Source organism: Chlorocebus sabaeus, chromosome 1, assembly GCF_047675955.1.
Source record: "Chlorocebus sabaeus isolate Y175 chromosome 1, mChlSab1.0.hap1, whole genome shotgun sequence".
Lineage (NCBI taxonomy): Eukaryota > Metazoa > Chordata > Mammalia > Primates > Cercopithecidae > Chlorocebus > Chlorocebus sabaeus.
Genome location: NC_132904.1, coordinates 79,754,070 through 79,779,106, shown reverse-complemented (window position 1 = coordinate 79,779,106; position 25,037 = coordinate 79,754,070). Strand labels below are relative to the sequence as shown.

Genomic DNA, 25,037 nt, shown 5'->3' with positions numbered 1-25,037 from the left:
GTGTATCTTCAATATAATGCCATTTAAAGGTAGGGGTACGTTATTTTCTACATTATGCTCTAATATTATTTAAAATTATACTTTGAGACATATAACTAATGACAACATAAAACAACCAATAATTAAGATCTTTTCCAGTAACTCTATAGTTACAACTACTAATTCAAAAAAGGTAAGTTTCAAATACATGGTTTTTTACAAAAGACAGTGCCAGAGCCTTGGAATTTTAGAACTAGAACAAGCCTATATGCTACACTCTAATCTTAATTAAAAAATAAAAAAAACTTCAAAATTCATTTTTTTAAAAATCTGTTTATATTCTAGAGGTCAAATTTTATTCAGGAAATTTACATGTTAGAGTCCAACAATTATTAAAATTATTAAATTTTAATTATTGAATTATTAAATTATCTATTAAAATCATTAAATTTTAATAATTAAAATTACTAAAATTAATATACTTTTAGAATGATATAATTTAAGCCTAAAAGATACTATGGAGGCACATGGGTTACTTACTGTTAAACTGTAGTACCAACGTCTATGAGTGACTTTTCTGCTAACATCCTTTTCAGTTCTATTTTGCCGATAATGCCAGTCCAAATGATCCGCATAAACATCTGTCTGTGATGTTGTAAACCTCATTCCACAAGAGTAACACTGAATACCAGTGTACAGTCGATTTATAACACTGTCATAACGTCTATTTTGAAAAAGAAATAATCTTTAGCGTTGATAATATGGCTTAATGGCCTTTAAAAGCCAATTACAAATACTTCAGTTTTCCATATCGTAACAATGGTGAAAACAAGAGCTGGCTGAAACAGTTAATACCCAAAGATCAGTATTATTCTCTAACAATGTGATTGACCCTCTTTACCTTAACTTTGGTGACTTTTGCAACATGGAGCCTGTCTTCTTATTGATAGCTCTGACCCAGTTATTTATTTCCTTTTAGCTAAAAATGAAAGGATCCTGTGCTAGCTAACAAGGCAATAGTTAACTTATTCTAGTTTGGAGTCAAGATGGACATGCAGTACAGTTAAATTTCACCTCTCTAGATCTTTGGCATTCTGAATAATTCAACTTCTCCACTCTGGTGTAACAGTGAAAAAAGTACAGAAGAAATAATAATACTATGGATAACTAAAGAGAAAACTTAGAAGACCATTGGGAAACAAGTTTGCCGTGGTCAGCAAATAATTAAGTTTTTTAAATTCTGGGCTCCCTATTTGGGAAGAAACAGGTATATATAGAAGACAAAGTAAGAGAACAAACAGAGCAGTTATTAACGCCAAGAAAAAAAAAAAATAGTCGGTCACGGTGGCTCACGCCTGAATTCCAGTACTTTGGGAGGCCAAGGCAGGAAGATCACGAGGTCAGGAGTTCAAAACCAACCTGACCAACGTGGTGAAACCCCGTCCCTACTAAAAATACAAAAATTATCTGTGTGTGGTGGCACACGCCTGTAATCCCAGCTACTCAGGAGGCTGAGGCCGGAGAATCACTTGAATCGGGAGGTGGAGGATGCAGTGAGTCAAGATCATGCCACCGTACTCCAGCCTGGGCGACAGAGTGAGACTCCATCTCAAAAAAAAATAGTAGAATAGAGCAAAGAACACTGGTACTTTGTTATAGCAACAAATAACATCTAGTCACAATATTAATACTGAATAATAAAAAACAGTCTTACAACTACATGGAGGGAAGTTAGTAGGACAGGACAAGAGGTAGCTAAATCCACTCCCTGCCTATTTTTTCGGAGATGGAGTCTCGCTCTATCGCCCAGGATGCAGTGCAGTGGCCCTATCTCAGCTCACTGAAGCCTCCGCCTCCTGGGTTCAAGCAATTCTCCCTGCCTCAGCCTCCTGAGTAGCTAGGATTACAGGTGCCCACTACCACGCCCAGCTAATTTTTGTATTTCTAGTAGAGAAAGGGTTTCACCATGTTACCATGTTGGCCAAGCTGGTCTTGAACTCCTGACCTCAGGTGATCCACCTGCCTCAGCCTCCCAAAGTGCTGAGATTACAGGCATGAGCCACCGCACCCGGCCTAAATCACTTTTAGAAAGTTAAGAGATTGGCCGGGCGTGGTGGCTCAAGCCTGTAATCCCAGCACTTTGGGGGGCCGAGACGGGCGGATCACGAGGTCAGGAGATCAAGACCATCCTGGCTAACACGGTGAAATCCCGTCTCTACTAAAAAAATACAAAAAAAAAACTAGCCGGGCGACGTGGCGGGCGCCTGTAGTCCCAGCTACTCGGGAGGCTGAGGCAGGAGAACGGCGTGAACCCAGGAGGCGGAGCTTGCAGTGAGCTGAGACCCGGCCACTGCACTCCAGCCTGGGCGGCAGAGCAAGACTCCGTCTCAAAAAAAAAAGAAGAAAAGAAAGTTAAGAGATTATGTCCAGATGTGATAAATCAAGAAACACAAAATTATGTATATTATAAGAAATAGGTGGCTCAAACCTGTAATCCCAGCACTTTGGGAGGCCGAGGTGGGGAAGATCACTTGAGCCCAGGAGTTCGAGAACAGCCTGAACAACATGGTGAAACCCCATCTCTACTAAAAATACAAAAATTAGCTGGGTGTGGTCATGGGTGCCTATAATCTTAGCTACTCAGGAGGCTGAGGCAGGAGAATCACTTGAACCTGGGAGGTGGAGGTTGTAATGAGCCGAGACAGTGCCACTGCACTCCAGCGAGGGTGACAGAGCAAGACTCCGTCTCAAAAAAAAAAAAAAAAAAAAAGAGGTAAATGCCAGAAAAAATAGTTTGAAAAGATAAACAAATAAAATGATTGCCTCTAGGGTACAGTGTTGGGTGAAGGAAAAAGGAATGCCATCTTTTATTAAAAGCTTTTATGTGCAAGTATTACTTTGAAAAAAATGATTTTACATTACAGTATCTAATTCAAATTAAAAAAATGATTCTAAGAATGAAAAACTCATTTGCTGTTTTATTTTTTATAAAGTACTCACAGGATTAATGAATTCATTCACTAGAAAAAGCTTTAAATATTTTTTAATATACAATAGAAAATTATGAAAAGATATGCAACAAATGTTAACAGCTGTTATCCATAAAGTGAGAGTTGTACGTTTTCTTGATTTTATTTATAGTATGTTCTAATTTTCCACAATTTACATTACTTATAAAATGAAAAATATATTTTAATTGTAAATGCTGGACTATGAAAATCTCATTTCTAAACCTCAAAAATGTAAGAATATCAATACAGAAACAATGATAAACAGAAAATGAAACTAAACAGGAATACATGAGTTATCAATACCTAGTATTTAAACTCCCTAAGTTTTCTGCATCACAAATTAAAAAATGAAAACTTTGAGGGGCCGGTTGCGGTGGCTCACACCTGTAATCCCCAGCACTTTGGGAGGCCAAGGCAGGTGGATCACCTGAGGTTAGGAGTTCGAGACTAGCCTGGCCAACATGGTGAAACCCTGTCTCTACTAAAAATACAAAAATTAGCCAGGTATGGTGGCGCACGCCTGTAGTCCCAGGAGAATCACTTGAACCTGGGAGGCAGAGGCTGCAGTGAGTCAAGATCACACCACTGAACACCAACCTGGGCGGCAGAGTGAGACTTTTCGGGGCGGCCTTTGGCCAAAGTACTTGTACACCAGACATATTTTAAAAGAAGATTTAAAAAAAGGCTTCCCAAAGACTATGTTATGTATATTTTACCACAGTAAAAAAAAAAAAAAAAGACTTCCTCAATGTTAAAACAGTAAAAGGGATAAGGGAAAGGGAAAGCACTAATAGTAACAATGTCCACTGTAAGTGTTATTAAATTCACTGCCTCTTTATCTTAAAGAAAATTAGATTACATACTGTTTCAATTCTTCAACTGTAAAATTAGTAAGATCTGGAACATCTTGATCTTCATTTTGATCTTCCTCCTCTTCAGGGGGAGGCTGAGCAGCTACTTCACTTACTTCTTCAATTAAGAAGAGACACACAAATTTCTTAATACCATTCTCCATATATTCTTACAGAGAAATCTACCTAATCTATTCAGTGGTTCTGATCTCAAGTTTACTGGCCAAGGAACCTAATATAATTTTTTATTTTGATATGTGATATTAACTCCGATCTCTTAAAAGTCATCTATAATAAAAGTCATTTATTTCATCAATATTCAAAATCTTTTCAAAAGTTAAATTAACATAAAATTACTGGTAAAAAGCCTGCACATCAGGTATGTTAGTTAACTGAAACACATGTCCACTATAAGATAGTTCAATCTTAGGAAATCTAAAAGAATTTCATTATAAACCAAAAATCAAAACTAAAAGGTATACCTACGAATTCAATTATTGTAAGGACCTTTATCATAACTTATCATTATATTACATCATACATTTCAAAAACTTAATGAAGCTTTGTGTACATTTAAGTATAAAATCACACTTACGTGTTGTAGCTGAATCAGGTTGGGACAATTTGAGAATTCCTGTTTTTAGCAATTTTGAAAACAATTCATTTACATCCACTTGACTGAGATGATTATCAGGATACGCCTTAGGGAGTGCTCCTAACAGAAAAAAAGAAAAGAAAAAGAAAAAAAACCACTCTTAAAGTGAATGTAGAACTTAAAGATGCAAATTATACTAAGCATTTTTCAAAGTTTTCTTCAAGATGTCCTGCCAACAGTAAATTTGACAAAACCTTATTAATTAGTTTAATTTCAAAAGCCCCTAAGATTATCCTTTTAATTTAGGTCTACAAGTCAGCACGACTTGAGAATATATTCCTTTTACCTTTTTTCATTTTTTATTATATTTTTAAGTTCCAGGGTACATGTGCACAACGTGCAGGTTTGTTACATAGGTATACATGTGCCATGTTGATTTGCTGCACCCATCAACTCGTCATTTACATTAGGTATTTCTCCTAATGCTATCCGTCCCCCAGCTCGCCACCCCCCGACTGGTCCCGGCGTGTGATGTTCCCTGCCCTGTGTCCAAGTGTTCTCATTGTTCAATTCCCGCCTGCAAGTGAGAACATGCAGTGTTTGGTTTTCTGTCCTTGTGATAGTTTGCTTAGAATGATGGTTTCCAGCTTCATCCATGTCCCTGCAAAGGACATCAACTCATCCTTTTTTATGGCTGCAAAGTATTCCATGGTGTTTATGTGCCACACTTTCTTAATCCAGTCTATCACTGATGGACATGTGGGTTGGTTCCAAGTCTTTGCTATTGTGAATAGTGCTGCAATAAACATACATGTGCATGTATCTTTAAGGTAGCATGATTTATAATCCTATGGGTATATACCCAGTAATAGGATTGCTGGGTCAAATGGTATTTCTAGTTATAGATGCCTGAGGAATCGCCACACTGGACTTGAGAATATATTCTAAAACAAATGCTGAGAACACTGAAAACAATGACCCTTTATGCCCCCTTCTCCCATGCAATGCAGCACCACCCCTATCTCCAACTTTCCACCTTTCTAATTCTCTCTTCCTCATCTTCTAAGTATACTGGAAAAGGTAGTTTTATATAGATGAAATAGTTTATCACCTCTTAGCACTAAGCCTAAGTGGAAGTACTCCTGAGCTCAATGCTCCCTGACATAACAGAAGAACTGAAACAGGGAGATGAATATCAGATGGCTCAGAGTATACCTGCTCCTATGACCTTTGCTAAAAATTATACTGCCCTTGCAAAGCAGCTCAGGCTATTGCTGAAAAGGTGTCATGGTTACTAAAGCTTTAATAACTTGAATAAATTAGATAAGCTTAACAATCTTGTTTTGCTTGATGAGGAATCCTCATTGGTGAGGAATCATTCCAGTCCCATATTTTTCCAAGCACTATTCTAATAATTGTGATTCTTCGTGTGTGTGTGTGTGTGTGTGTGTGTGTGTGTGTGTTTTGAGATGGAGTCTCGCTCTGTCACCCAGGCTGAAGTGCAGAGTGCTCGGCTCACTGCAAGCTCCACCTCCAGGGTTCACGCCATTCTCCTGCCTCAGCCTCCCGTGTAGCTGGACTACAGGTGCCCGCCACCACGCCTGGCTAATTTCTTTTTGTATTTTTAATAGAGACGGGGTTTCACCGTGTTAACCAGGATGGTCTCGATCTCCTGACCTCGTGATCTGCCTGCCTCGGCCTCCCAAAGTGCTGGGATTACAGGTGTGAGCCACCGCGCCCAACCGTAATTGTGATTCTTTAACTCAACTATGAAAACAATACTTTAGGCCAGGTGCAGTGGCTCACAGCTACTCGGGAGGCTGAGGCACAAGAATCATTTGAAACCAGGAGGCGGAGGTTGCAGTGAGCCAAGATCTCACCACTGTACTCCAGCCTGGACAACAGAGTGAGAAGACCCTGTCTCAAAAAAAGAGAAAACAATATTTTAATGTATTTGTATGTCACTGTGATGCATCTCACTACACCTACAGAAAAGTTCTGAACCACTAAAAATTCCTCTTAATGGCAAAAATTCAATTTGCATCCACATACACATAATCCCTACCTTTAGACACTGTATACGCTACACTTACCCTACTGCCTTATATATAGTAAGCTAATTAATGTCTGTTCAAACTAAATGTCTGAATACATGAATGAATAGATCAACTTCAATAGTTAATCAATTACAGTAACATTTAGCTCACTAGTTTAACCTTTACTTTCCATTAAATTAGCTATTTATATGCCTAAGATGCATAATTAGCTATTCACATGTCTGAGGGTAGGCAAGTCTAGTAACAAAGCGCATAAACTGTGGAACCAGACTCCTGGGATTTTAACCAGAAATTCCACTTTTTAGTTGTATGACATAATCAAGTTCCTTGTCTATGCCTCAGTTTCCCATGCCTTACAAAGGGTAATAATAGTTCCTACCTAAGTACCAATCCTAAGATTGTTATGAGGTTAAATGAATTAATATTCGTAAGGAACTGAGGTGTTTGGCATTATGTGGTTTTTGTTAAACCAAAAAAAAAAAAATTCAGTAGCCTTTCTATACTATAAAGCTCTTTGAGGTCAAGTGTAGTGGCTCCCAATACTTTGGGAGCCCGAGGTGGGAGGACTGCTTGAGCTCAGGAGTTTGAGACCAGCCTGGGCTACATAGTGAGCACCCTCTTTAAAATAAATAAATAAATAAAAATTTTTTTAAAACTTTAAAAATAAAGCTCTTTGAAGAATGAACCTTATTAAATTCATCCTAGCATACAGCAGATGACTAATTCTGAATGAATAAATGAACATGGGTATATTTCCTACTAGAAAAGGGATGTTTACACTTTCAAATTAGAGAAGGAACCTTGAGAGAAGCTAAATATAGCACACTGAAAACTGCTGACACCTCTTGTAAGAGTAAGAAGAACTTGAAGAACGAAGATACACCTAATGTCCCATTCAATACATCCAAACCCGGGGAATAATTTTGATTTCCTCTGTGATACTGCTATGCCCTGTACACATACACATAGAACCCAAGGTTGTAAAAGCAAAACAAGGCTGGGCACAGTGGTTCATGCCTGTAGTCCCAGCACTTTGGGAGGTCAAGCAAGGCAGGTGGATCACCTGAGGTCAGGATTCAAGCCACCCTGACCAATATGGTGAAACCCTGTCTCTGTTAAAAATACAAAAATTAGCCAGGTGTATGCACCTGTAGTCCCAGCTACTTGGGAGGCTGAGCCCGGGAGAACTGCTTGAACCCGGGAGGAGGTTGCAGTGAGCTGAAATCGTGCCACTGCACTCCAGCCTGGGTGAGAGAGCAAGACTCGTCTCAAAAAAAAAAAGAAAAGAAACAAGAAAATTTGTAGATTCTGTAGAGCATCTCATGCCACTAACGCCAATATAACAAATCCTCTGCTCAAAACAAAAACTGAATTCTAAAGGAAAATACATTAACATAACACTTGACAAGTTACAAAGTACTTTTGCATATACTGTATCATTTGATTCTCTAAAAAAAAAAAAACAACAACAACTGATACTACCATATCCTGCTTTCTTTTTTGGTTTTTGTTTTTTTTTTTTTTTTGAGATAGAGTCTCACTCTGTCACCAGGCTTAAGTGCAGTGGCATGATCTCAGCTTACTGCAACCTCTACCTCCTGGGTTCAAGTGATTCTCCTGCCTCAGCCTCCTGAGTAGCTGGGACTACAGGGGCCCACCACCACACCCAACTAATTTTTGTATTTTTAGTAGAGACAGGGTTTCACCACATTGGCCAGGATGGTCTCCATCTCTTGACCTTGTGATCCACCCGCCTTGGCCTCCCAAAGTGCTGGGATTACAGGCATGAGCCACCATGCCCAGCCCATATCCTGTTCACAGAGGAAAAAACTGAACCTCAGGGGAGATACTTGCTTAAAGCTTGCCCATTTATAAAGTAACAGAGTAGAGATTCCAATCCTGGTCTTCTGGGCTTTAGATCCCAAATTCTCTCCTTCTCTTTTCATTATAGTAACAAAATAATAATAAATATTAATTAGTCGTTATTGTCCATGTAGAAATTAAAAATTAAAAGCTTCCAAATTAATTGAATTTCTTGACACAATTTAAGAACTAATGTATACTGGCCGGGCACAGTGGCTCACGCCTGTAATCCCAGCGCTTTGGGAGGCCAAGGCTGGCAGATCACGAGGTCAGGAGATCGAGACCATGGTGAAACCCCGTCTCTACTGAAAACACAAAAAATTAGCCGGGCGCGGTGGCAGGCGCCTGTAGTCCCAGCTACTCGGGAGGCTGAGGCAGGAGAATGGCGTCAACCCGGGAGGTGGAGCTTGCAGTGAGCTGAGATCACATCACTGCACTCCAGCCTAGGTGACAGAGCAAGATACCGTATCAAAACAAAAAACAAACAAAAAAAAGAACTAATGTATAAAAAAGATATTGGCTAGGATTTCCTAATTACTTCAGAAGTTTTGGAAAACTCCATAAATTGATTAACTCAATGCTACAGTAAAACATGTTTCTGAAACAGCTGTTTCAATGATTCAGAAATGAAAGCAGGTATCACTAATGTATATACTTCCCACTTACCACATATTAAAACTAAAATTCATTCTGCCAGGCATGGTGGCTCACACCTGCCATCTCAGCACTTTGGGAGACTGAAGGGGGAAGATCAGTTGAGGTCAGGAGCTCAAAACCAGCCTGGCCAAGATGGTGAAACTCCGTCTCTACTAAAAATACAAGTTAGCCGGGTCTGGTGGCACGCGCCTGTAGTCCCAGCTACTCAGGAGGCTGAGACAGAATTGCTTGAACCCTGGAGGCAGAAGCTGCAGTGAGGCAAGATCGCACCACTGCACTCCAGCCTGGGTGAGAGAGCAAGACTCTGTCTCATAAATAAATAAATAAATAAATAAATAAATAAATAAAACTAAAATCCATTTTAAAAGTCCTTTTATCTAGTACTAAGCCTCACCCCATAGTAACAAAGATGCTTATCAGTGAACCTGGCTAGGAAAGCCGCTTTTTGCTATTTGAGTGCCCATAAAAACATAAAAATTAATCAACTTTATTAATGCAGTATCCTCAGTATTCACTTAATAAATGTCTACTGGATCATAACACATACTCGAAACATCAAATAACTGAGATTTCTGAGGTTTGTCATTTATTTCATTCTATCTCAACACAGATGTCATACCTTCCTTCCCACCTCCCAGTTTCCACCCAATAGGTTTCCTTCCCTCTGTTCTATGGACTACAAGTCCCCGCTAACCATCTCTAGCTGTAAACAGGGTCATCCACAATGTAAATAAACTTAGAAAAGGAACAAAAATATGTCAGCCAGATTAAATTTCTCTAAATTAAATATACCTTTGCAAAACTGTCATTTTCTAAAATTCACCAAGTTAGCTATTCAACAAAACAATAATCATTTGTCTTTTGAAAAACAAAGTTCAGAAATTACATACCTGAAGGATTCTGAACAAATCCAGGATTTTGTGGATGAACTGGTAAAAACTGTTGTCCTTGACCAAAAGCTACTGGCTGAGCAACACCACTCAGAACCTTTAAGAAAAACCTTAATTTTAAGAACATACTTTCTACATTTCAAGTAAAACTTTCAACATCCTAATTACATAAAAATATTCATAGATGTCACAAGGCCTGGCTTAGATTAAGAAAGGTAACTAAAGATTTAGTTAGTTTTAGATTTAGAAAAGTAAATCTAAATAAATAAAGATTTAGAAAGGTAACTTGGCTGTGTCACTTCACTTCTAGGTCTTCTACAAACAGGAACAATAAAACCTTCCCTTACCCGTTTCACTGAGGTATAAGTTACTGAGAATGGGTTAAAACTTCTTTGAAAAGTTTAAGGTACCTACTAGAGAGGCAAAGTAGCCCCTCAAAAAGGAAAATGTAAGATACCACACAAACATAAGGTAACTAGCTGTGTTACTTTACACAAATCACTTTACCTTGCTGGTGCTTTCCCTTATTTCACAAATAGAAGAACTGACATAGAGCAATATGACCTATACACAATCACAAGGGCTAGTTAGGAGCAAAACTGAGGCCAGAACTACTCACCCTTGCCCGTTTTCCAGATATCAAAAGCCTGTTTTAATTAGCAATCTGAATTACCAAGCAGGTAAGTATCCTGCTTGGCCATTATCTTTGTGTACAGTTATAGCTACATTACGAAGTAATCCTGTAAAAGGTCTTGTAAAAGACGTCAAAGGGAATGTTAAAAAATAGAACAATCATGCAGCAAGAACTGCAATGGCAGACAAATACAGTATTTGCAGTCCAGAGGGAGGCAGGACTTCTACATATTGCTGGTATGTAAATAAATGTCCATTTATAATCCTTCTTCAGTATACATGTGGACTTTTGGTGGTGAGTACACATAATAAAAACCCCACCAATTCTGTGCAATGTAGAAACAAGACTAAGTACCATTCTAGAGTATGTGTCAATTTCTTTCAAGGATATACAGTAGAGTAGATCTAGACAGGCCAACTGTTTTTTCATACGATTAGAGATGAATAGAAGGACTACTTTCTATTAATAATGTTCCTAATGTGCTTTTAAAATCTTTCTTATTTTGTATTTTCTTCCATACAATCTTACTACTATAAAATAAATCTATCTATCCTAGTAAGAAAATGTCAGCACCTGGAAAAGAAATAAAACTCAGCCCAGGAGAATTTCAGCACGCAAGCAAAAGTAGTCATTCAAAACCAACCAAGTTAATCACAAATTGTAAACATACTACCTTAAAGTTATTTCAGTATGCATTTTAAAATGTATACAGAACAAGTGTAAAAGAATACCAACAGGTAACTGCATGCTTCATAACCAGAGTGTATTTGGAAGGCTACTTGCTACTAAGTTTGCTATGTTGACATTAATATCAAACAATTGTGTTTAACTGAAGTGACTGGAAAGGTGGTAAAAAGTAGAAAAACAGGACAAAGAAAAAGAATTACAGACTGTGAAAGCATGGACAAAATTTGATCTTCTTATTTAACTCAGGTTAATGAAATTCTTGGTCAAAGAACAGTCCAAGCAATCAGTTCCATGGCTACTTTAAAGCACATCAGGGCCGAACAGTTCTACAATGCAGACCTTTGTGAAACACAATTGTGTAATATTTCAAAAGCTTTAAAGCAAAAACAAACAAACAAAAAAGCAGAGTTGGAGGTGGGGGTTTGAAACAGCTAAAATCAATTTTGGATTTAAGCTGCAAATTTCATCCCCAAAAGACGCTCATCCCACTTCCTTAGCAGGTGGCTTTAGAGTACATTAAAAACTTCTTTCCAATCTATACAATAAACTATGTCCTGAAAACCTTTCTAGAAACATTTAAAAATGGTTATCTGCATACAACGCAAATTTAGAATAACAGACTTACCTGTTGAGATGCCTGAATATTTCCTACTGTCATTGGAGCAGGTATATTGCCAAAGTTTCCAAATTGAGAACTCTGAAGATTTTTTTCATCAAAATAGTGTCCAGAAGCTCTGTTAAGTGGATTAGAGAAACTCTGGTTTCCAGGGCCATGTGGTCCATTAAAATTTGGTCCTTGAGGTGAATCAAATATTTGTTCATGTCTTTGGAACTGTAGTCCTTGGGATGGGGCATTAAAAGCATTGCCAGGTGGATCATTATATGGACCAGTCTGATTGAAAGATACTGATTCAAGCCTTTGTGAAGGATGATTGTCAAATCTTGTGCCTTGAAGACCAAGAGGAATATCAAACCTTGATGTCTGCTGATGTTGTGGACCATCAAATCTTTGAGGTACACCATCAAATCTGGGCTGAACCTGCTGTCCAGGTGGTCCATCAAACCTCTGAGGGCCTGGCTGACCAGGAGTCCTTTCAAATCTAGGACCTGGCTGACCATGTAATCCATCAAATCTTGGCAAGAGTGACGGCTGACCTGGCTGCCCATCAAACCTTAAAGCATGACAACCTTCAAATCTTGGGCCACCTTGACCCAGAGGCCCTTCAATTCTCAGGCCACCTCCTGGTACAGAAGGACCCTCAAACCTCATTCCACCTCCTTGTTGGACTAAAGGGCCTTCAAACCTGATACCAACCCCTGGTTGGCCATGTGGACCCTCAAACCTAAGGTTTCCACCAAGTTGATTATGTTGTCCCTCAAATCTCAGACCAGCTACTGACTGACCATGGGGGCCCTCAAACCTCATTCCAACTCCTTGCTGTAGCAAAGGGCCCTCAAATCTGATTCCACCTCCTGGCTGACCATGAGGTCCATCAAACCTAATCGCAGCCCCTGATGGACCATGACCCCCCTCAAATCTAAGTCCACCTACAGGCTGACCTCGGGGATTATCAAATCTAAGTCCACCCACAGGCTGACCATGAGGTCCCTCAAACCTTAGACCACCCACGGGTTGACCACGATGTCCCTCAAACCTCAGACCACCCACAGGCTGGCCCCCTGGTCCCTCAAATCGTAAACCACCTGCAGATCCCTCAAACCTCAGACCAGGGGAACCTTCAAACCGAAAACCACCTCCTCCTGCTTGACCAATTGGGCCCTCAAACCGCAGAGGTGTCCCCACTGGTCCTGGAGGACCTTCAAATCTCAAAGGACACCCACCTCCTAGCTGACCTTGTGGCCCTTCAAATCTCAAAGGGCCTCCTCCCCCCATTTGTCCTGGTGACCCATCAAACCGAAGAGAAGCTGGTGTGGGAGGTCCATCAATTCGAGGGCTTAATTTATTAGGTCCTTCAAAAATCATCTTGGTTGGGCCATCTCTTGCTACTGATGGCCTACTAGGTCCATCAAATAATGGTCTGTCTTCAGCTAAAGCTGTAAGTCGCTGATTTGTATCCAGGCCGGCGAATCTTGATGCTGGGCTATCTACAAATGGTTTATCTGAATCTTCGTATCGAGGTCGCTTAAGTGGAAAACGATCATTGAATGGAGATCTCTGCTCTTCTCGCACACCTTTTATAAAGGAAAAAAATTATTTTCACTAAATCTAAAGTTATCTTAAAATCTTCTCTTTTCATATAAATGTTTAGCCAAAGATATAACTATCTCACTAGGGGGCAGGAAGAGACAGACAGCATAAAGCAGCAGATAAGAGGATGCCCTCTAGAGTCAGACACACCTGAGTAACAAAAACATTCCCATCCTATCAACATACTAATTATTTCATTCTGAGAGCAAGTTATTTAACCTCTCTTTTATTTCCTCTCTGTAAAATGGGGAGAATATATACTTTGTTGTGTTGTTGTGAGGATTAAATCAAATTACATATTTAAAAAACCTAATGAAGTACCTGACACACAACTGGCCTTAGAAATATTAGCTCCCTTCCCTTCCCTTTCCTTAAAGGGAAAAAAGTAACAAAATAAATGGGAAAAAAATGGTACTCTGAACAGTCACAAAAATCCATCCCCACTTAGCTTGTTCATTTTCCCTTCACTGCTGTGTGATTCAATAGGCATAATCTGATTTAACTTTTTCTACCTTTAGCAGAGACTTGCTCGTCATGTCTTCTCCGGCCCTCATGGGGTGAAAGATTCTCAGCATAAGTACGACTCCCAGATATAGGAGAAAGACGTCTTGCTCTTTCACTAAATTGTTCTTTTCTGTCAAACTGTGCTCCACTATTCCTACTTGCATGTTTACTTTTGGATGGCTCACATTCTATTCCAGACAACAAGGCATCAGTCAAAGGGTAGTCAAAAATATCAGGATCTAAGAGATCAAGTCTTGGAAATGAATGCTGAACCTGTGTCCTTTTCAGTTTTGCTTTATGTTCATAGTAGGTTAATTCAGCATCAGATAAGAGAGGTTTCTTTTTTAATCCACCTTTATTTTCTTCTGTAGGACTATCCCGTACATTGCATCTATGTTTACCTTCTTGATACTGAAATAGCTGTCGAATTTGATGCACAACAACAAGGAAGTCATCCTGTGTAATTTCACCAGATGCTAAACGTTCACTCGTCTGTATAGGGGTGATAAAAGGAAATAAAATATTTTAAATATAAAAAAATACCAAAAAAATAGACAAAAGAGAATAATGACATGGGATTAATCATAGTAACTACCTTTTGAAGTAATTCTCTTTTGCTTGCAAGAGTTAACTCTTTAGGAATCTGAAGATTGGCATCTACACTTAATCGATGCTGTTGCTGCTTTGGGGCTCGAGGTGATAAAATTCCTTTAGTGCTTGACCAGCTCTCCCTATGCCTCAGATGAGGAGGTTTACTATGTTCATCAACCTGCTGTAAGCTGAAACCATAAAAGCAGTATGTTACTTTGAAATGTTTTTTAAAATAATACTCAGGACCATATTTAAAGATTCTTTTCAAAAGGATATGGTTAAAATGGGCATATGTAACCACAAAAAGTAATTAATTAAATGATTAAGAGCATGAAATATGCAATCAGCAAAAACAGATATGAATTCTGATTCTTGCATGTCCTGGACTGCAGCCTTAGGTAGATTAGTTAACCTTTCTAAACTTCAGTTTCCTTATCTGTAAAATAGAAATAATAATAGTATTTAACCCACAGAGATGTAAGAATTAGATGGAAAAAAGTACTAACAGCACCAATAAACATTTTCCAATTTTTAAATTAACACTATCTTTTGAAACATATACACTATTACACTTGACTTAAAATGTTAACATCATACCTTTTATTTTCTTCCCAACCAGATTTCCATCTTTTGGCAGACTTGGAACTTTGCCAGTTTTCTACATTCTCCTTTGGTTCAGTGCCTGACTTTGTAGAATGCTGATTTGTAGTTTCTTGTGGCCGCTCCTCTTCAGTCTTTTTCATTCGCCTTGGATCCCGAATATCCTGTTTAGTACTTCTCTTAGCATTTCTGTCTTCCCTAGAAGGTGGTGTAAACTCTTCCATATGTGACTGCTTAACTCCAGACTGGCGAATCTTTCCAGCCTTAGGTGTCGACGTTGGAGACATACTTCTTTGCCTTCGTTTGGGTGACCGCCTATCTCTTCTCTTTGGGGAATGTATAATTGGTGACCTAGACTTGGGTGATCGAGATCTTGATCGCTTTCTAGTACTCGATCTCCCTGGTTTTGTCCCCTGTTTTTCTGACTCTTCTGTTATTGTATCCTGTTTTTGTACAATGCCATTTATGATTTTATTTCTACTTCCAGCCAGTCTGTGTTCGGATGACTTCATGTGCTCATCTTTATCCTTTTTTTCTGCAGTTTTTCTCTTCTCTTTCACATCATCATCTTTGCCATCAGTCTTATCCTGAAGATGTTTTTTTAATCTTGGGTCTCTCTTGTTCATGTCAGACAACCTCATACTTTCTGATTCTTGATTTTTCAAGTCTTTTGTGTGAGACAATTTGTTTTTCAAAGGTGATGGTGATTTCGATTTCGATTTCGATTTAGAATCTAATTGTTCAAGTTCTTTCTTGGTTATTTTTTCACCTGATTTACTTTTTTCTTGCTTGGATGAATTTAGTTTTTCAGAGGGTATAGTTTTACTTGTCTTAACATCAGACTGGTTTAATGTGTTCATTAGAAATTCTTTCCTGTGGCTTTGATCTTTTCCATGAGAATGTTGGCTTATCCTGTTCAGACGAGGATCCCGGTTAGTTCCTTTCACATCCTGAATTTGTAAGGATGGTCCTGGACGGCTTTTCTCAGATTGCACAGGAACCTGATGAGGAGCTTTAACTGCCATAGGGGGAATCTGTGAAACATGTAATTTAGATGGTGCAGATCCAGGACCTAAATTGGATGTTTCCTGCTGAACACTAAGAGAAACTGCCTAAAACACAAAATAAATGTTCATGTCAACACCGTAAAACATGAAGATTGTCAAGAAATTGCAAACTGAAGAATATAATGCTTTATTCAATAAATATATTTACTTAACACTATATTTAAAATGTACACATCTAATGTATAAATTGAGATTACAATGAAAAGAAAAGTCCATGATTTAAGTTGCCCATTATTTCTTACTAGTATTTTTTGAGATTTTATAATATAATCTCTAAATAGAATGAAAAAAAATTGTTTCTCTTTCTAATTATTCAGGATTCTGAGCCATACTGCTCCTAAGTAATTGCTAAATCACTACACTCCAGCTGCACAAGAATCAGAGTCATTTCAGCTAAATTCTAAGTCCTAAAATTTAGTTTCTCCCAAAGTGGTGCTATTAATCAACTTATAAAATTCTACCTTCCTGTACCTCACTGTCAAATAAGCTCAAATGCTAAGCAAAATAACTTAGTATAAAATCATTTCATGTGTAGAAATATATACTCTTCCTGGCCTCCTTAATTTTGTCATTTCTGCTCCTGAAGTATAAGCTCATAAAACATTAAAGACTATGCAGAAATATTTGCCACAACATGCCTACCATCTTGGGACTGAAATATTAAGTCCACATAATGTAATGATCAAACAAAACTAAGATGCTACTTTATAAGATGGCAATCTAACAGAAAACTATTTGGAGGAAATAGTGTAGTTTTTTCTTTTGGGGGGTTTTCTTGAGACAGGATCTTGTTCTGTCACTCAGGCTAGAGTGCAGTGAAGCAATCATATCTCACTGCAGCCTTAAGTGATCCTCCCAACTCAGCCTCTCAAGTAGCTGGGACCACAAGCATGCACTACCATACCTGGCTAATTTTTTTTTTTTTTTTTTTTGGTAGGGCCTCACTATGTTGCCCAGGCTGGCCTCAAACTCCTAAAATCAAGCAATCCTCCCACCTCGGACTTCCAAAGTGTTGGGATTACAGGCATGATCCACTGCACCTGGCCTATGTGGTTTTTAACCAAGTGAATTTTACAATAAAGATATAAAAGTATTATCTAATAAATATACCATAATTTGTAAAAAAGTTAAGAGTACACTACTAATAAAAGTAACATTAATAAAATTCAAACATAAACATTACTTCTCTATTGTTATACAGGTTTAAAATATTTAAAATGCCAATCTCCCTTACTTACCAGTTGTGCCTTAGCTTGCTCTAGCTCAAGCTCCAGCTTTTTCTGCTGAAGTTCTAACAACTGCTTTTGCTTTGCCAGTAACTGCTGCCTTATTAGTTGTTCTTGTGTAAGATTCTTTTGTATATCAGGAACAATTGGAGGAGTGGAGATGCTAGGGGAACTGACCACTGTACCAGGTGTTGAAGGCTCCTCGGGCTATAAGAAAAGACAATTTGTTTAAGAAAAATATATCAGCTAAAAAGGAAGCTAGGGAGTAAATAAAAATTATCAGTTTAACTCTCAATAATTATCCAAATTCCTAAATATCACACAGAAAACTTACCAGGAATTTAAAAGCCAAATTAAATGTTACATAATACCTAAACAAGGTGAATACATTTCTAAATAAAAATTCCAAATATATACATATTATTTTTTTTTCAAATTGAACCAATTCACTGTATTCTATTTTGGCTTTCTGGCATTAAGTTCTCTAGAAGAATTCAAAATGTGATACTTAAAAGCATGTTACATACTATTCATATTAAAACTTACCGATTTATTTAAAAATTTAGGATTCACATGGATGCTAGACGTATTCACATTGGGGGGTAGAGGTTTAATAGGCCAAGCAGGATCTAATGAATTGACTCTGACATCCAGGGCATAAAGTTTCTTCAAAGGGAATATTTCATCCCATGTGGAACGTAACTTAAATAAACTTTTCCTAGTATTTTCATCCACCTAGAACAACAGAACAATTCTATGGCTTGTTAAGTTACTATAGAATATTTTATATATTAAATGTAAGTTATATAAATCTGCTCTACTTCACGTATAGAACTGTACTACCCATTGGTAAGTATATTCAACAGTAATAATTTATTAAAGGTGCATTTCTCCTTCAAAAACAGAATAATTAAAGCCATTTTCACCTAGCCTTCATGCAAGCAACCAACCAGGCGAGCCTTTCTATATACAAAACGTTTCCACTTCTTAGAGCTTAGTATAATATTCCTAACATTACTCTTACTCTGGAAAAAAATATAAAACTAGAAAATATAAAACTAAAAAATATAAAACTACTAGAAAAATTGATTACCTGATGGCTTAAATGTTTTAAATTATTTACATAGTAGTACAAAGTTAAAATTAAGGCAAAACTATCTCACTAACCAATGCTCAGCAATACTATATGGTTGGGTACCTAGGAATAAGTTATTGTGGTATGGAAAGCACTTTAACAACTGAAATTTACAAAATCTTAACCACTGATAAGCCTTAGTTTTAAATAACTTATCTGTTCACGTTTGTGATGGCCTAACAATTTTTAGAAAATCTGCCATTGCCAGGCACGGTGGCTCACGTCTGTAATTCCAACACTTTGAGAGGCCAAGACAGGTGGATCACCTGGGGTCAGGAGTTCAAGACCAGCCTGACCAACATGGTGAAACCCCATCTTTACTAAAAATACAAAATCAGCCAGGCATGATGGCTCATGCCTGTAATCCCAGCTACTCGGGAGGCTGAGGCAGGAGAATCACTTGAACCTGGAAGGCGGAGGTTGCAGTGAGCCGAGATGGCGCCACTGCACTCAAGCGTGGGCAACAAGAGCAAAATTCCATCTCAAAAAAAAAAAAAGAAAAAGAAAGAAAATTCGCCATCAAGAAACCTAGGACTTGTAAAAACTGAGTTACATTTTCAACATTACGACAGTAAGCCTTAACTATATTTTAAGTCTTCATATAATAATGTATTTATTATAAGGTCATTTTAATCAACTGTCATGTTAATGCCCACTTAGATTCAGTAAAGGTATGCTACCAAACACCCAAGTGAATTTGAACATACTGAAACTGAAACCAAGAGGATGGTTAAGCTTCTCCTTAAGACTATAGCCTCTGGTTAGCAGTATTCAGCAAATGTCTACAATATTCTATTAACAAGCATTTTAATGCTATCTGGTATGGAGCTTTCCAAATTTCTTCTATATATACTATTTCTTTTCTCTAAGAACTTAAAAACATTTCTCAAATAGCAACTACCTATTTTCTAATAAACATGTAAAATCTAATAATAGTTCTTCCAAAAAAAATTCCAATTCTACAAATCTGACAACTGACACACAGGTGTTCATCTACTAAAATATAACTACCACCAAATACTGTCATTAGGAAACAATCTTTAAACCTAAATATCTCATAAGTGCCTTTTTGCTCAATGTGAAAGATACAGCCTGACAGGCAGAGAATTACCTCAGCAAATCCCTTGTCTTCCTCAACATAATACTGCTGTAACCAAACCACCACGTATGTTACAATGTTATGGAAGAAATTTACAATCTCTAGATATGAAAAATAAGCCTAATTTCTGAACACTAAGGTGGAGGGAAAAGTATTTCCAGAATAACCTACAGCAATTAACTAGTCCACCATTGACACATACCAACAACATTCACCTAAAACATACTTGAACAATGTAACAAAAGAGTAAACATTTCCAGAAAACAAAACAAAAAAACACAGAAGTTTCAGGAACCAATCACAGGTTGAGACACTGAGGGATTATGCTTTTTTTCCCCCAGAGAACAGTCAACATCCTAACACCAGAAATTTAAACAATGAAATTTTAATTACTCTTGACGATTTCAGATCTTTTTGCCTGGTTTATAAGTGATGAAACAGATGTTCAAATGAACAAACTCAATTTTTTTAAAAAGCACAATTCTAAAAGCAAATCCATCTATTCTTAAATGGACAATGTAAACTCCTAGAATCTGTTCTAAAAATCTAACATAAAACATTAACTTCAACCTCTTTCTTTGAAATGGTACTAACGATAAATGTCCAAAAGTATAAAACATTTCACCACCCAAGAAAACCCAACACAAAGCAAGTATTTATTTAATCAGGAACACATTTTTTTAAAAAACACAAATGTTTCTAAATGCATATGTACCTTTTCAAACACACAAATAAATGTTGCAACTAGATTTTTAGTAAAGGCAGTGAGATACTCTCTTCCAACGTTTTTCACAATAGAATCCATAAGGTACATAACAGGAAGCTTCTCTGAGGAAGGAGCCTGAATAAAAAGAAACTGAGAAGTTTAGTATAATGAATTACCACCAAATAATTACTTTTAAAAGTGAGTTTTTAAACCTACAATACAGACCTCTATTTTTGTTGATACTAAATACTTTTGAAGTAATCTTTATGAAACTTAAGTGTTCAATCAAGTTCTCAACTCTTACAATCCTTAGTTGAGCACACAAAAGCTCAGAATTACCAGGATGAACAACAGCTGTAATCCCTAATATACTCATTTAACATTCAATGAAATTTCAAGTTCATGTGGTAAAAAGACCTGTGTTTTAAGTGACAAAAATAAAGAGGAGGCGAGGGAAAATTACTTTATGTAATCCAAGTGTCAGTTTTGGGACCCATATTAATTTACAATGGTGTGCCTACACTCAAAGCAGTTTTTAGACCTCTTGTAGAAACTGATTTCCATAGGCATATTTTATATGTTCAAGTCTCTGAAGCTTTTGTTACCTGTAAAATCACTAGGATTACTTCTCTATAATCCAAATGAACAAAAATTAAAAACACTTCACCTAGGAAGTCAATGGCAAAACACTGAAACTTGCACAACAACATGCAGGAAGTTGCAAGTTTGTTACTCAGACAAGAAAAACTGGATGGAGCAGCCGCTGAATCATGTAAATCAGGTTGAACTTGACTCTGGAAACCAGGATTTGTCCTGAAGATTTTCTTCACAGCCTGGACTCTCCGCCGATAGTTTCCTCTGACATGCACAAACCAGGGGTTATAAATTTGTGCAGAGCCAGTGTGGTGATGCTGATATACAGGTGGCCCTTTCCAAAGTAAAGAAATGTTGCCCCAGTTCAACGGCAATGCCTACCCACCACTGGCTTTTAGAAGGCACAGCAAGCTTCCAGAAAGCATCAGCAGGTTCACAGACTTGTTGAGGAGCATTAAGACACACCATAATAGTCTTAACTCTGACTCCAAAGGAGTACTCATGATTTTTTAAATACAAAACAAAAAACTTAGGTTATCCCCATTTACCCACCCCACGTGTATAGGAATCTTAAACCCTGATAACACTTACCCATAGCTGCCTGAAGCTAGGGTAGGCTCACAGTTCTGGAGTACACAATGCCATATTTAATAAAACCAATTGCCCATACAAGTGTGTGGAAATGCTCTTGCTTCTGATAACACCTTTACGACCAAAAGTTGGCTAAGGAAACCTTTGAATAACTTTATGAAAACTTTCTTTTAAAGTACTGTTCAATAAAAGGCTTCACCCACTGCATGTGGGTCAACTATATTAAGTACGAACATGTCAAATGGTTTACCGCTGTGTCTTTACCTTACCATGTCATGTTTTACACCACTTTAGTCATTATGGTACTTATGAAGATAAACAGGCTCTCTTTAACACCAGTCTGTTAAGTAGGCTAATTTTTTATTGTACAAGTGAAGTCCTTATATGTATTATTTTTTGCTACTGCTCTCTCTTGGGAGGAGTCAAATTAAGTGTGAATCCTTTAGTAACGCAGAGAAGCTAAAGAATAAGGACACAAACATTCACCTCCAAAACACAAAACCAGGCCAGTTTGCTACCAAATAACGGAAAATCCCTCCCCTCACCCTCAATCCCAACCAGGATTAAGATAGTTCCCCCAAAGTGACTTTTACATCTTTTCCTCAATCTGGCTTTACAAAAATAAGCAGGAAACGTGTGCCCCCAAAATTTCAGTCTTATACCAGCAAATAGCCCATCTATTTTCATCACTGTGTAGCGATATACAAACACAAGTTTTATGTGGTCACTATATTCAGCATTTAGTTTTCGGTTCTCGAAGGTCTTCTGGATCCATTAAAAACCAGCAAGGAAACTGTTCTTTTGAGTGACAACCTGAGCTGCTCAATATTAGGCGCTGTGGAATATTAAATCCCAAGATACGAGGTAATTAATTTTAAAACTCAATGTTTTTGCCTTAAAAACATGAGTGCTTTAAGGCATTTAATGTCAAGTTAAGCCTTCAACAGGCAAAAACTAAGTTTTCATGTCCAAGATGTTTGTGGTATCAATAAAAAGCATGTTGAGTATGAGGAATGCTTCCTTTTTAAATCTCATACTTAAAAAAAAAAATTGCTGTTTTACATACACATTCACAGGAAAAAGTGAACGAAAACTTGTATTTTAGCTGTCAGACTGAGCATGATAAACTTGTTGAGGCCCTTAAAAGAAAAAAGGAAAAAAACCTTCCTTTTCGTCCTCTTTAAAGTATGAAAGGACCACCTGAAACCGTGTATCTTGTGAGGAGGTTTACCCAAAAGAGTGGATGGAACCTAAAGAAGAATGAACCCAAGTCACTTAAAGACTTTTGTTTAAAACACACAACCACGTAGATAAAAATAAGTCTTGGAAACAGATTCTACACCTTACAAAGGTAAATAAAAAAGACAAATACATATTTTATATGTTTTATTCACAAATTTTATAATACCAGTCACACATTTCAAAACCATTTATTAGAGTCAGACCACTCAGTTTTACACTAGACAGAAACCGTCTCTAAACAATATATTGGTGGTTGTTGTTAAAGTGGCCTTTAAAAAGGGGTTCACTCTGCTAAAAGGAGGCTCATCCTGATAATTGCAATCACTAACAACTAGAAAAAACTAAACCGTAAGTACAAGCTTGAAAAATAAAATGTAGCACTGGGACGCTATTAAAACTCAGTGTAACTAAGTTTAACAGTAACTTTACTTAAGTGACATATCGCTCCCATATGAATCCACAGAAGAGGAGGACTACAGGGAAATATAAGGTGGCAGAGGACCACTTCTGTCAAGGGGTAAAGAAAAACACTCCTTCGCTATCAGGGAAGGGAGAAAAAAAGAGAAAAGGAAGAGGAGGAGGGACTGAACTTTTCAGAGAAACTGCAAGTACTTGTTACCCTCTGGGCCAGTTCTCCACCTACAGGTTGGATAAGATCTCCCCCCCCCCCACCCAAACCCCACCCTCAACCCCACTTGCCCCTATTTTGGGACAAATTAGACCCTCCAATAGGAGAAGAAAAGTTTTATCTAGCCGCCCCCACCCCAAAATGGGGCTGACGGGTGTGAGCAGCTGCCTGGCTGGCAGGGAATGGATTCTCCTCTCTTCCCTTTCGCATCATGTGCTTTTCAGGCGCCATGTTGGGCTCCTAACAGGCGGCTGCTCCACTCGGGGCCAAATCCCTATTCCCACCCACCAACAGCTCGCTCCCAGGTCCCCCTTCACCTCCTTCCAACCCACAGAACACAATTACCAAAAAGGGTGCTGGGGGAAAATGGGAGACCCACTCTCCCACTTCCCAGGGGATTAAAATGGCTTATGTTAACTCTTACTTCCCCAAACCACAAACTGCCTTTAAGTCTCCCCCACCCAAAAGGGCTCTATTCAAAGCGTGTGTGTGTCGGGATATACAATGCGGTGGCCTAAAAAGGGAGTTGGTAAGCGGAAGTGGGACTCCACCCTTTATCCTCCCCACTCCCTCCCCCCGAGAGGCCCATGCTCCAAGCCTGGGCCAAAGACCGAGCCTGAGTTGGAGGGGGGTGGGGGGTTGGAGAGAAGGAACACTGTCCCCCTTGGGATGGAAGCGAGACCTGGGATGAGGCTGACACTAAAATCAGGGAGTATTAGAAGAATAGGAGGCTGCGGGGTGTATAAAAACCTTGGCGGTTTGGGCCTCGATGAGAGAGACGATCTCCTTGGCGAAGGGCAGGTTCTCCTCGGCTAGAATGGTCAGCATATTGATGTGCGGCTTGCTATTGAAGGTCAGGTCTTCGAGCGATGACTGATAATCCCGACAGGCGTCCTCCCGGGCCCCCGCAGCACCGGCCTCGGCCGGCGTCTGCTCTGACATTGCGCCGCGGCCCCCCTCCGAGGTCCGCCGCAGCTGAAGCTGAAGCCGCTCTGGATACCCCGCCTCCCTTCCGACTCCTCTTCCTCTCCCCGGATCTCTCGCGGCTCCGGCTTCACCACATGCTGACCGCGGAGGGGGGATGGGGGACGACACAGGGGGAACCTCGGGTATGAAACGCCGCCGTCTCGCGGGTGATCTCCGTCCACTTCCAGCCGCCACAGAAGCTTCTTTCTCCACAGACACAAAATGGCGGCGGCAGTGGCGGCTCCAGCTCCGAAAATGTCTGTGTTCCCAACCGCTGCGTCGTGCGAAATGAACTAGGGGAGGGGAAATGTGCGGTAAAAGGGCGGGGCCGCTGATAAAACCAGGCGTGATTGGCTGACCCGGTAACGTCACGAGCCCCGCCCCCGGCCCTTCCGCAGGACGTCCTGGCACCGCCTTCTTCTCCGGCCTCTACCCGGACTTTCGCAACATCTACGGCTCGGAGGTGCGCTGGAAAAGACGGCCCTTGTCATTGGCCGATTCATAAGGGACTGTTCGGTCATTTGTTACCATAACAACCCATTCAGGGAAGCCAATAGGCCTGGGGAAGGCAGTTCCCGAGGCCCAACCCAACCACTTTAAGAAGAAGGCTCAGCCGTCACCTCTTCGTCCCTCCCTCTAGCTTCCCAGCCCCTGA

The 25,037-nt window shown here is 38.9% G+C and overlaps 1 protein-coding gene across 4 annotated transcripts in view; it reads right to left on the bottom strand.

Moving 5' to 3' along the window:
• Window positions 1–24,667, bottom strand: part of PCF11 (PCF11 cleavage and polyadenylation factor subunit) — a 28,656-nt gene extending 3,989 nt beyond the window's left edge. The window contains exons 1-12 of one of the 4 annotated variants that reach the window (XM_008020322.3): window positions 24,167–24,667; window positions 20,371–20,496; window positions 17,968–18,156; window positions 17,434–17,628; window positions 15,126–16,240; window positions 14,533–14,716; window positions 13,946–14,429; window positions 11,850–13,417; window positions 9,904–10,000; window positions 4,437–4,556; window positions 3,854–3,959; window positions 520–703 (exon numbers count right to left, since the gene is read on the bottom strand). In XM_008020322.3, coding sequence (XP_008018513.3) covers window positions 520–703; window positions 3,854–3,959; window positions 4,437–4,556; window positions 9,904–10,000; window positions 11,850–13,417; window positions 13,946–14,429; window positions 14,533–14,716; window positions 15,126–16,240; window positions 17,434–17,628; window positions 17,968–18,156; window positions 20,371–20,496; window positions 24,167–24,358 — 4,560 coding nt within the window. In that variant the 5' untranslated portion in view covers window positions 24,359–24,667. The remainder of the gene's footprint in view (window positions 1–519; window positions 704–3,853; window positions 3,960–4,436; window positions 4,557–9,903; window positions 10,001–11,849; window positions 13,418–13,945; window positions 14,430–14,532; window positions 14,717–15,125; window positions 16,241–17,433; window positions 17,629–17,967; window positions 18,157–20,370; window positions 20,497–24,166) is intronic. The other 3 variants (XM_008020321.3, XM_008020323.3, XM_038005413.2) reach the window with 3 other exon arrangements.
• Between the last annotated feature and the right edge of the window lie 370 nt (window positions 24,668–25,037).